General features: G+C 34.8%; 1 protein-coding gene across 4 annotated transcripts in view; it reads right to left on the bottom strand.

Moving 5' to 3' along the window:
- Positions 1-13,080, bottom strand: part of LOC111159952 (integrator complex subunit 13) — a 28,712-nt gene that overhangs the window by 12,840 nt on the left and 2,792 nt on the right. For all 4 annotated transcript variants that reach the window (XM_022522666.1, XM_022522667.1, XM_022522664.1 and 1 more), the window contains exons 3-8: positions 12,026-12,100; positions 7,149-7,351; positions 6,699-6,779; positions 5,351-5,441; positions 3,863-3,991; positions 2,241-2,325 (exon numbers count right to left, since the gene is read on the bottom strand). In XM_022522666.1, coding sequence (XP_022378374.1) covers positions 2,241-2,325; positions 3,863-3,991; positions 5,351-5,441; positions 6,699-6,779; positions 7,149-7,351; positions 12,026-12,100 — 664 coding nt within the window. The remainder of the gene's footprint in view (positions 1-2,240; positions 2,326-3,862; positions 3,992-5,350; positions 5,442-6,698; positions 6,780-7,148; positions 7,352-12,025; positions 12,101-13,080) is intronic.

Consider the following 13,080-nt stretch of genomic DNA (forward strand, 5'->3'; position numbering starts at 1 on the left):
GTCCTGGGATCGAGCCCCACATCAGGCTCTCTGCTCAGCAGGGAGCCTGCTTCCCCTGTTCTCTCTCTGCCTGCCTCTCTGCCTACTTGTGATCTCTGTCAAATAAATAAATAAAATCTTAAAAAAAAAAGATTACTTATAAAAAAAAATAAAAAGAAATAAAAATAAAAGGTAAGTAGAAATTAACAAAGAAATGAAGGAAATTGAAGGAAACAAAGTATTTGAGCAAGAAAGAAAAACAGCAGATGCCATGATACTGTGAAAGGAAGGAGAATGAAGAGTTTCAGGCCTACATGGCTGAAACAGAGGAGAGGCATATGTTGTGAGAAGAGAACGGAAAGGAGGACAAACCAGGCAATGCAGGACCTGGTAAGACACTTCAACAACTGAGTCTTTATCCTAAGGGTAAAAGAAAAGCAATAAAGGATTGTAAGCTAAGGGAACACGGTCAGGATTAGCATTCTAAAAGCTATTCTACCTAACAGGTCAAGAGTAAACAGACCATTTAGGGGGTTACTATGGGATACTAGGTAAGAAAATAATAGGCTGGATCACAGAGATGGTAATGGGAGTAGAGATGCAGTTGTATGGATGTATTTTAGAGAAACTTAGTAGATAAAATCAAGAAAATATGATGATGGACTAGATATGAAGAAGGTCAGAGAGATGTCTCAAAGATGACTAAGGTTTCTGCCTTAAGTAGCTGGACAGACAATAACGTCATTCACTGAAAGAGGGAACAAGAGAAGACCAGGGGGCATCTGGGTGGCTCAATTGGTTAAACATCTGCCTTCAGCTCAGGTCATGATCTCAGGGTCCTGGGACTGAGCTCAGCAAGCAATTCTGCTTCTCCCTCTCCCTCAGTCTATCCCCTCCAAACCGTGTGCATGCACACACACTCTCTCTCAAATAAATAAATCTTAAGGGAAAAAAAATAATAAAAAAGGAGACAATGACCACCAGTTCAGGGGTCAGAGCTCCTCAGTTGCTTTGGGAGTGTTGAGTTTTAGGACTCTGAGGCAGTAGATATAATTAGGCAGTAGCAGTAGAATCTGTAGATCTGGAGCTCAGGTAAGATGTGTGGGCTAAAGTGTAAGCTTACTCATCAAAATCCAGCTCTAATGTCATCTCTGGAAAGCTTGCCTAACCATGGAGGCATAATCACCTGCAATCCCTACATTCTCACAGCACCCTGTTCCTACTGCGAAGCTAGCATTTTACACAGGTTGCCCATGTGTCACACATACAACAGGTCAATCAATAACTATCTTCAAGAAATATTTTGTGTCACAAAGAACACTCTTAATATTTTTGTTTTAAAAATAAACATTTTAAAAGTAGGTATTACCTCACAGATTCTTAGTAATTTCCACATACTATATTTTTAAAAACAAGTTATTTACATTCCTTTGTTAAACATAAATAAAACCATTTATCTTAACAGTTTTTCTCATGTTAGAAATCTGTATTAGGTTAATTTCAAGATTCCTTATACGTGTAACAAATGTTATGACTGGTTGAAGGTTATTAACTTCAGAAAAGTTGTAAACAACATGATCAAAGTCAACCATTTAATTCTCTGATAGCATCAACTTCCATAGAAAATATTCTAAAGGACTTAACACAAATGCCAAAACTTAAAGGCAACATTACTGAACTTTAGGAATGGATGGAATATTACAGTTCATCTAATAATCTTTAATTCAGTAAAGTATGCAAACCGAAGTCTAGAAACATGGGTCTTGCTAGATGGTGGCAAAGATTTAGCTAAAACTCTTGTCTATTATCTCCAGAGTCTTCTCCCCCAAACCATGCTGATACAGTTACAGAAATGATTTTGGCGATGGGATCTACTGACTCAATTAATTTTTAGGGGAAAGAAAACAAATTTAAATTTAAAAACAACTGGTTTTTATGCAGGCAAGCTGGAACTCTATCACTTTTCAAGTCAGTTCTCGTTCTTTTCACTTTCCCAAAGCAGTTTGCTTGCAAAAGGAAACTATGACATGACTGTCATGGCTATCCCTCTCAGTATTTGTTCTAGTCACCTCGTGTTTCCCAGAGGAAAATTCTACAGCATGCTAGTTTCATGGTCATTAATAGATAATACTGTGGAATAAGTGTGGAAGGAAATGACCACTGTCCATCAGGTTTGTTTACTGACAAACTTCTCAAAGTTGTTAGTATGCTTTCATATGTCAGATCTTACAGAATACTAGCTTCCGACACCTCTTACTTACCACTTTTCAGGAAATCCACATGCGCGTCTTTGTGATGAAGCAGTTCCACATCGTAATTGGCAGATGTGTTAGCATGTTGTTCTTCCTTAAAGCAAAATTTAAAATAACTTGGTTTTATTTTCAAAATAATTAAGTTACTTATTGTTCATTTTGCTTCTTGCTTCAAGTGAGGTAAAATACACCCAACAATAATTGGCTATAATGGGACAGTTTGCTCAGTGATTAATCTATTTAAAGATGCAACAGTTTTCCAAGGCAATATGAACTCTATATAAAAACTACTAGCTATATATAAGTAATAAAGTATTTAATGATTTTTCTTACATCAGAATTATCATAAATGATGACTCTTCCAAACCTTTAGATTTTTTACTCCAAATGTACTGTCCTGCCAACACTGCCATAATATTTATATATAAATATTATGTAATTGAAAGAGTTTATACAAATTAAAAGTGAAGTAGTTCTTTACAGGAGGAAATAGCATCTTTAAATACCTATAAGAAATTAGCAAATACCAGTTATATGAAATAGCAAATACAGATTAATAAACAAGTTTAGTAACTTGTTTTCACTAATTAGTATATAAGAACTTCAATATTATCTATTTACAAGAAAAAGATATGAAGAAAGAGTCACACCAGTTGCACACAAATATGATCAAATTTAAAAAACAAGGTATCTGTCACCCTCAGAGTATTTTTCTTGTAATTCATGGAATTACATATATTAAAATATATTACGCTAATTTACTTGTTAATTGCTTCTGCAACCAAACCATTCCACTGGATAAGGCTACAATCTCTATTAAAGAGCCAGCCATTAGTATAAGGAGGAAATTAATAATGAATTGATCATATTTCTCACAAAATTTAGTGTTCATCATGTGGCAGCAAAACAATGAAACTGGACTTAAAGCCAATTTGAACTTTTAGATATGGTGACTACTTCATATTTGCAAACATAACCAATAAAATTAAATTCAACTCTGCTCAGTAAAAATTCACCTGAAGCTTATTATGGGCCAGGCATTGTGCTCGTCCTAGGCAACTGAATGATAAAATAATGGAAATGAATAGGTACCAACAGATTCCTAACAAAATCCATTAGTAAAATCATGTGACTTACATCTTTGGTTTTTCAGCTGGAATATAATAAACTTTTTAAAACTACAAGCTATTTTTTCCCTGTCAGACCTATTAGTTAGAAACACCTTCATACTAGATGAGTAAGAACAATAATACAGGAAATATAAGATCCACTAGGATGCACAAAATAAAATCTAGTAACATACTTGTCAGGAAAAGAATCACAGAAAAAGTAATCATTTAAGATACAGATTAGATTTTGATGAAAATAATGAGAACATAGTTAAAAACAAAAAAGCTGAAATACAGTGCTCTTACTAAAAAGAAAAATACAGGATTTTGTTCTGTGATCCTTTCTTGTTGCTTTTCACTATGTACTGACCTGGTCAAAGACACTGAATGTGGGCTAGTAAAACAGAAAATATGATATGGGGAGAAAAAGTTAAGGTTCAATTAAAATAAACAATACATGTCAAAAAAATATTTAAAAAGCAAAGCAGAGCTTTCAAAATAGCAAGAAAAGGAGCTGCCTACCTTCATTGGAATATTTGTAATAGTAGTTGAAGCCAAGTCAAAATGCTGTTGTACTAAAATATTTAATTTGGTAGCAAGATGCCGTCCTGCCCGAACACTATGAACTTCACTGGTTAAAACAGGAGATAACTACAAAAAAAGTATTAAAAAAACCCCATAAAACATTAATATAGTGTGACCTAGTGCCAATATGTTTACAGATGGGAATATAAGTATTTTTACTTTTTAGAATTTAGAAAAATTAAAAAGGCCCATAAATTAACTATGATCATTATTTTAGCAAAAAATTTTCATACACTCAATCACTCAACAGATAAAGACTAAGAACTTACTGCATTATGTGCCAGAAACTGAACTATTAGAAGATGTAGCAAATAGGCAAAGTCTTTGTTCTCTTGAAACTTAAGAGTGGAATAGTCTTTGATTTAAATATTTATCTTAGTTTATAGTTTTTACTTCTATTTATCTATATGCAAAATGATTTGAAATGGTCCAGAGAAATACTATAGAAAAATAATTAATTTTGTGGAGAGGAAAAAGCCCTGTAACTAAATTACTTATTATAATAAAAAATGTGGAAATTGCCATAAACATCATTATTTCGTCACCAATTAATGCAATTAGGCTACCAAAAGTTACTTACAAGATTATATAAGCCTTCACTCAGTCCAGGGTATAATATTTAGTGTAAATAAATTTTTAGTTATCACAAAATAAAGCCAACATGCAGCCACATTATCAAAAGAGGCAGAAAAAAGTTTAAAAAAAAAAGGGGGGGTGCTTTCACTGGAAACCACCTAAAAACACAATGATAGAGTTAATGACCTAAAAATACCACTTAACTATCGAACACTTGGGTAAGGTAATACTTCCCATGTTTATATAAATTAAGGCTAAATGAAAAACCAGAACATAAGAACATACACATTTAATATAACTATATAAATCCATACATCTATTTTCTAAACACAACACTGATGGAGAATATTATGTGATACAATCCATTTAAAAATCAGCAGACTCAGCTTTTCCCTTTAAAATTGTTCCAATTTATTTAAAAAGTAAAATGAAGATTAAAAATTAGTTTTAGCTTTGTCCTCTGGACAAGTAAAATTAATTTGTTATCGGAGTCTATTTTTGTTAAAAAGTATATTGCCTTTCTAATGATGAAAAATAGATTTTTATATAATAAAAAGTCATTAAAGCAACTGAAATCCATTACAGTAACTGAAATTTTAGGAAAATACAGACTATGTATGGTTTTGCAACACATTTAAACTTCAACAGGCAAGCAAAACAGAAAACATTTTAACATCTATGATTACAACATAAAGAATCAACCTAAGTGTTTTGCCACAGAGATTGCTTTGAAACTCTAAAGATCTTGGCAGAAAATGTTGGCAATGTGATCATTTTTATGCTAACCCTTCTCAGCGATTCTTATTAATAAATAACAGTGATCTTTCCTTGCATTACTTCCACACTTACCTCCTTTTTAGGACGATCAGATACAAGGCTATCTTCACCAACTGCGTAAGTATGGATCAAGACCAGCTCACACTTCTGAATCTGCATGAGACTTAAAGAGAAACTTCTTACTTAGAATATAAGAATACACAGTAAGTAAAGAATCCAGGTTGGTAAACTATTGAAAGTTTAATATATCAAAACAGTATATCTCTATAATCGGATATTGCTGTTAACATAAAAGCTAAATATTTAGAAAAACCATATAATTGCTGTACTAATACGAATATGAATTTACTACAAATGCAAAAATGGTACTTTCTTGTGTGTTTGATAAATAAAGGAAAATGTCTTATAATCAGGAATAATTTTTAATAGATAACTGCCACAGAGAAAATGAATATATTGTATATTTGTTTCTCTTTTACTAATGATTTTTGGGGCGCCTGGGTGGCTCAGTGGGTTAAAGCCTCTGCTTTCGGCTCAGGTCATGATCCCAGGGTCCTGGGATCGAGCCCCGCATCGGGCTCTCTGCTCAGCAGGGAGCCTGCTTCCCTTCCTCTCTGTCTGCCTGCCTCTCTGCCTACCTGTGATCTCTGGCTGTCAAATAAATAAATAAAATCTTAAAAAAAAAACAAAAAAACTAATGATTTTTAAGGACAAAATCAGGTAATAATAATAGAAAATAATCCGACTCATTGACAATAATACCAGTACTCCAATTAAGAAAATTAGTAATAGTTCAATCAAATATAAACTCCACATTGCAACTGTCCTAAACATGTCTTTAATAGCTTTATTTACTTATTTTTTTTTTGTGAGTGAAGGGGAGGTGGTAGAAGAGGCAGAGGGAGAGAGAGAGAACCCTGAACCCTAAGCAGACCCCACGCTCAGTGCCAAGCCCAATGCAGGCCTTGATCTCATGACCCTGAGATCATGAACTGAGCCAAAACCAAGAATTGGACACTCACCAACTGAGCCACCCAAGTGCCCCAGCTTTAATCCTTTTTAAAAATTCATACAATGCAATTAGTTATTATGTTTTGATTTGGTACATATTAAATAATGCTACCAACTACAAGTTTGTAACATAAAGCATGAGAGCAAGCCATCAAAATAAGTATGCTTTATAAATGTATGTATTATTTTACCCTTCTGATCACCTTTCCTATCGAAAAAAAAGTAAAATTTTAACATGAAAGAGAAAATGGAAAAATTTTCTGATCAAACATACATTTTTTGGCTAATTTGTAGAGCCAGTGGAGAATTCAAGGGAATGCTACCAATTACCGTTATAATCACTGGAATAATTATAATGAAACACAGGACTATAAAATGGAGTATTTATTTCACTTATGATCATACTCACTGATCTGAATTTGCAGCAAGCTTGTTATGCTCATGAATTGTTTCTTGGACACAGTCCTCAAGCATTCGTACATGACTATCACTATGGCATAAAAAAGAACAAACTTGAGTATACAGTGAAAAAATTAAACACACTATTCAGCTGCAGTATCTTGTTATAAGTACTTAAAATTACTTCAATAAGAACTGTCTTTAGCATGTTCACTCACAATACCAAAGAATCAGCTGAAAAACTAATGAGAAAAAAAGTCAAATTAACCTATATGATGACAATCTAAGTAGATTTCACTGAAATGAGTATTTTAGAACTGGATAAATACGGCTTCAATATTAGAAAGGCAACTTGAGATATGCCTAAACACTAACATGCTGTCCCTGTTTTTTAAAATAAAAACGGTAATAAGACATTAAAATTCCCTTAGTGAAAGAATTATTGTGATTAATGTCTCACCTTTTTGCATTAGTAATGCAAATTATTCGTCCTCTATTTCCAACACGTTCTGCATTTTCCATTAGTAGAGTACGAGCCTCATGTTGGTATTCTGTAATTTTACACAGGGTTTCCACTGCTGCAACGAGACCATGCAGAATGCTGCAGCATTCTGGATCTGCTCGTGGATTAGGAGGCCCAACAGCAGCTAATGCTGCCATGAGCTGAAGAAAAAGAGAAAATGATTATGTTGACAAGAGTATGTACAAGTCAGACAAAGACATCACAAGAAAACTAGAGCCAGTATATCTTACAAATATGGACACAAATAACCTCAACGAAATACCACCAAACCAAATTCAGCAACATATAAAATGACAACTTATACACCATGACTTATAGCCCAGGAATGCAAAGTTGATTTAACATCTGAAAATCAATTAACGTAAATACCAATAAAATTTTTCAAAAACCCCATGATCATCTTCAGAAACACAGAAAAAGCATTTCATGAAATCCAGGACCTTTCATGATAAAAACAATCAACAAACTAGATATAGACAGGAACTTCCTCAAGCAGAAAATGGCACCAACGAAAAACCTACAGATGACATCATCCTTAATAGTGAAGATTGGACATATTCCCTCTAAGATCAGGAGAAGAAGGCTGTCTTCTCTCATCACTTCTATTCCACACTATATTGGAGGTCCTAGCCCGGGCAATTAAGAAAAAGAAATAAAAGGAATCCAGATTGGAAAGAAAGAAGTAAAATTATCTTTATGTTACAGATGACGTGATATTTTTTTTTAAGATTTTTATTTATTTGGGGTGCCTGGGTGGCTCAGTGGGTTAAAACCTCTGCCTTCAGCTCAGGTCATGATCCCAGGGTCCTGGGATCGAGCCCCACATCGAGCTCTCTGCTCGGCAGGGAGCCTGCTTCCCTTTCTCTGCCTGCCTCTCTGCCTACTTGTGATCTCTGTCTGTCGAATAAATAAAATCTTAAAAAAAAAATATTTTTATTAATTTGAAAAAAAAGAGAGAGTGAGCACACAAGCAGGGGGAACTGGAGAGGGAGAAAGAGAAGCAGGCTCCCTGCAGAGCAGGGAGCCAATGCAGGGCTCGATACCAGGACCCTGGGATCATGACTTGAGCCAAAGGCAGATGCTTAACCAACTGAGCCACCCAGGCGCCCCTACATGATCTTGTATGTAGAATATCATAAGGAATCCCCTAACAAACTATTAGAAATGATAAGCAAGTTCAGCAATTTGCAGGATAAATAATCAATAATTAAAAATAAAATTGTACTGCAACACATTTGCAATGAATAACCCAAAAAATGTAGAAAACAATTCCATTTATAATAGCACAAAAAGAATAAAATCTCTGGAAAAAAATCAACAAAAGAAATGCAAATTTTATACCCTGAGAACTACAAAACACTGTTGAAAGAAATGAAAGATCTGACTGAATATAAAACATCCCATGTTCCTGGGTTGAAAGACTTAATATTGTTAAAATAGTAACATTACTCAAACTCAACTACAATTTAAACTTAATCCATGTCAGAATACCAGCTGATTTCTTTGTAGAAACTGACAAGGTGATTCTAAAATTATTATAGAATTGCAAGAGTCAGAGAACAGCCAAAACAATCTTGAAAGAGAACAAACTGGAAGGACTTTGCTTGTATATGCAGAGACACTCTGGAATGAGCCATAAAAAACTAATAGTGGTGGGCATAAACAGTAATTTGCTGGTAAATCAGCTCTCTGAAGTTGGGGGTGCAGGGAAGTCCTAACTTGTTTTTGCCAGTATGTACAGTTAAATAAAATACTCCCACCATGGCAGATTTCAAGCTTTACTGAACACAAAGTTGGTAGGAGTTGAACACATTCACCTGTCCCAAGTTGGTATAACCGGGGTCTAGCACACCACTAATTGGGTCAGGGGATGAACCGGAAAGTTTTCAAGGTCTACCTTTTACTACACATACACATATGTATATGTGTACATAAGTACATGTGTATGTATATATGTAAACTTAATTTCTAAACTATGTAAGTATTACCTATTCATGAAAAGTAATCAGAAAAGAAAGAAAGAAAAAAAAAACCTGTGTATAAATGACTATACAAAGTCCCTGGTACATAGGAGAAACTCAATTAAAAAGTAGCTCGGGGCGCCTGGGTAGCTCAGTGGGTTAAGCCTCTGCCTTTGGCTCAGGTCAAGATCTCAGGGTCCTGGGATCGAGCCCCACATCAGCCTCTCTGCTCAGCGGGGAGCCTGCTTCCCTTCCTCTCTCTCTGCCTACCTCTCTGCCTACTTGTTATCTCTGTCTGTCAAATAAATAAAATCTTAAAAAAAAAAAAAAAGTAGCTTTTTAGGGATGTTGTGGTCCTAGGGAAAGTAGCAGAAAGCAGGCTTAACTTTTGGAATCGGACAGAGATGGAATGAAATTCTGGCTATGCCTTTAAACACTGTGTAACCCTGGTCAATCTCTCCTAACCTGAAAGTGAAAATAATATAACCTGTCCCATATTAGTGCAATACTTTCAAACTTTATTTAATTGAGCCTAAAAAACCAGACCCAAACGTCTGAACTCCAACAATTTTGGGTGATAAAATTTAAGATGTATAGGATAGAGTCATGTGCTGTAACAGAAAGAGCCCTGGACCCAGGTATGTAAGTCAAACCACCTCTGGCTCCCGTGGGCCTCTGTTCCTTCACCTGCACATGAAAGGAGTCGAAGCAAAGGATGTTTACAACCCTTCTAGCCCCAAAATTCATCTTCAATCTACTTCACTTGTTACTCATGATTGTTCACAATAACTAGGGAAAGGTGTGACATGGTTAACCAAAGCTAAACATTAAATGTGATAACACAAACAAGATTATACATAATTTATACAAAATGTCAATTATTTTATATAATCTTAAACACCAGTGATCTGCTATATAGTTGCCTTCCTAACTAGTTTCCCCTTCTGTTTACAATTTAAAAGCAATCAGCATGATACAATGTGCCTTCACATTCAGAAAGCAGAGGGAAGTAGCAATTCTCTTATCATTACTGTACATACCATTATCAAATGCACAACTTTTATAGCACTGCAGAGGTGAAGTAAAGAAAACCTATACAAATTTGTACTGATTTTTATTCAGACATAACTAGAGAGGCTTCAGGCTTCTTTCATAGTACCTCTTAAAAAAAGTAAAGCAAAAATACATGCCCTTTCGAAAAGAAAATGCAGAGAGAATGTACAGAGTCTTTAACATTATTTTTTAAAGTAAAGAAAGAATAAAGAATGCTCTGGAGTAATATAAATGCAAAGCCAAAACAATAAAAGCCCACTGCACAACTGTGTTACCTCAAAAGAATAAAAGATTAGATATGTTTACATATTACAACACTTATCACATTTTAAGACCAAACACTGTGATAAACACATTTTCTTTAAAAATGTTCCATTTACGGGACACCTGGGTGGCTCAGTCAGTTAAGCTGCTGCCTTCAGCCCAGGTCAAGATCCCAGGGTCCTGGGATAGAGTCCTGCATCAGGCTCCTGCTTCTCTCTCTGCCTCTGCCTGCCACTCTGCTTGCTTGTGCACTCGTGTGCTCTCTCTGACAAACAAATACATAAATAAATTTTTTTTAAAAGTTCCATTTATAACACATTTAGATGAAATTATTTCCATTGAAGGATATCCATTAACAAAAAAATTTTAACATAAAATCATTCAAAAAATGTATTCAAATATTTCACTAATGCCTATCTCTCATATTTATATTCATCAGTAAAGAACCCAGGAAACTGAAGTCTGTCATCCAACTCAACAACAGCAAAGAACATAATCCATCACAAATCTCAATATCCTTAGACAAATAATGTTTAAAAACCATCAGGCCTAGAAAGCAGCTAGTTCAAACTAGAGCAAAAGACTATGCTCCAAGAAGTATTTCAAGCAAAAAACAAGCTGCTAAATTTCTCATACACTTATGATAAAAATACTGACTTTCTTTAAAAGATTTTATTTATTTATTTATTTATTATTTGACAGAAATGACAAGCAGGTAGAGAGGCAGGCAGAGAGAGACAGGGAAGCAGGCTCCCTGCTGAGCAGAGAGCCCGATGCGGGGCTCGATCCCAGGACCCTGCGATCATGACCTGAGCTGAAGGCAGAGGCTTAACCCACTGAGCCACCCAGGCGCCCCTATATATTAACAAGTTTTATAGAGACGTGAGGAAAAGCAGCAAGATACACATAAAATAAAGCAAATTAAGAAAAAAAGGAAATGATAAATTGAAGCAATAAACAAAAAGTTACACAAAAAAGGAAAGAATATGTAAGTCAAATCATTATGTGGTACACCTTAAACTTATACAGAGCTGTAGGTCAATGATATCTCAATAAAACCTAAAAAAGAGAAAGGAAATACCCATATATACTACTTAGCTTAGCAGTAAATAACACTTTATATAGATATCATTGCAAATATACAATTCTAAATTAACAAAAACTCTGATATAACAACACTGAGAAAATGAGGGAAGGTAAGAGGGTAAGCATGGGTGACAAGAAAGCTAAAAGTTAAATTTTCATTAACAATAATGATAAAACATAAAGTTTAAATTGAGAACTCTATCAATAGCAGTAAAAACCATTATTTAGAAATACGGAAGTACATACTAGATGAGCTAGAGTTGAAAGTTTGCTTCTAGGAAGTGGGAAAAGACTGGAGTGAAGACAGCTGTTTTTCATTTAGTATTGTTTTAAAACTACAGGCAGATAGTATACTGATAAAAAAAAAAATCTTTCAAATTGTTTTCCAAGAAACTATTACCACATTCAGATAATGTTCAGAAATGGCTACAGCTCAAAACCTAACCATACCTCCTGCAAATTTTGGTCTTCTTGAGTCCAAGAATTTAAAACATGTGCTCCAGAGTCACTCACAATGAAATTCACCTGACAGAGTTCAAAGACATAATTAGTATTCACATCCAATTCCACTCAATCATATCATATTTAATATGCAGTCTCTAGCACTGGCTTGCTGATTTATTCATTCACGTTATAGTTCTAGAATGCCTAGTATATGCCAGGTGCTATCCTTGGCACTGGGGATTTGGGAATACAGCAACGAATAAAAGTTCTGTCACTCACAATATGGGGTAAGTCGGGGCTTGGGGGCAGTGGTAAGATAGAGGGCAGTATAGGAAGAATCCAAACAAGTAAATGCACAAGATAATTTCAGTGAGTGATAAATGCTATGAAAACCAAATTGTTTAGCTGCTTTAGGTTCAGTGGTCAGAGAAGGGCTCTCTACAGAACTGGCAACTGACTGCAAACCAAATGACCAAAAGAAACCAGCCATAAATGGAGCTGGGGATAGAGAATTCCTGGTACAGCAAACAGCAAATGCATAGGCCTCTAAATGTGTACCCTCACAAGAGTGAAAAGGTCCCAGCAGGCAAATGGGTGGGAGATGGGCTCAGAGAAATATGTAGTAGCCATACCACGAAAGACACTGAATGTCAAAATAGTCCATCTGGACTTTATCCTAAAGTAAAAAGCAAACAAAAAAATACTATGGAGAAAAATGATAATAGATATATTAGAAGGATATATTAGAAAGTATATAAGATGATGGATGATTACTCCCTTTTGAAGGAGGGTAAGACTATTTCTTTCCTCTGGACTATATGATCTAATCCATGATCTTTTTTCTAACTATCCATGAAATATGAGTTTTGCATCGCTAATATATTTGGTAAGTAGTTTTCTCTCTGAAGTCTTCTCTAACAGGGACATATTCTACTAGCCATTTTAGTTATATTATCTCACTGAAATCTTACATCACAGGAAGAGGTATTATGCTTATATGTGAGGAAGCTGAGGTTTGGAAAAATTAAGCAATATGATCAAGGTTACAATGTGGTAGCTAA

Source organism: Enhydra lutris, unplaced genomic scaffold (assembly GCF_002288905.1).
Source record: "Enhydra lutris kenyoni isolate GAN:26980312 unplaced genomic scaffold, ASM228890v2 scaffoldscaffold72, whole genome shotgun sequence".
NCBI classification, from domain to species: Eukaryota; Metazoa; Chordata; class Mammalia; order Carnivora; family Mustelidae; genus Enhydra; species Enhydra lutris.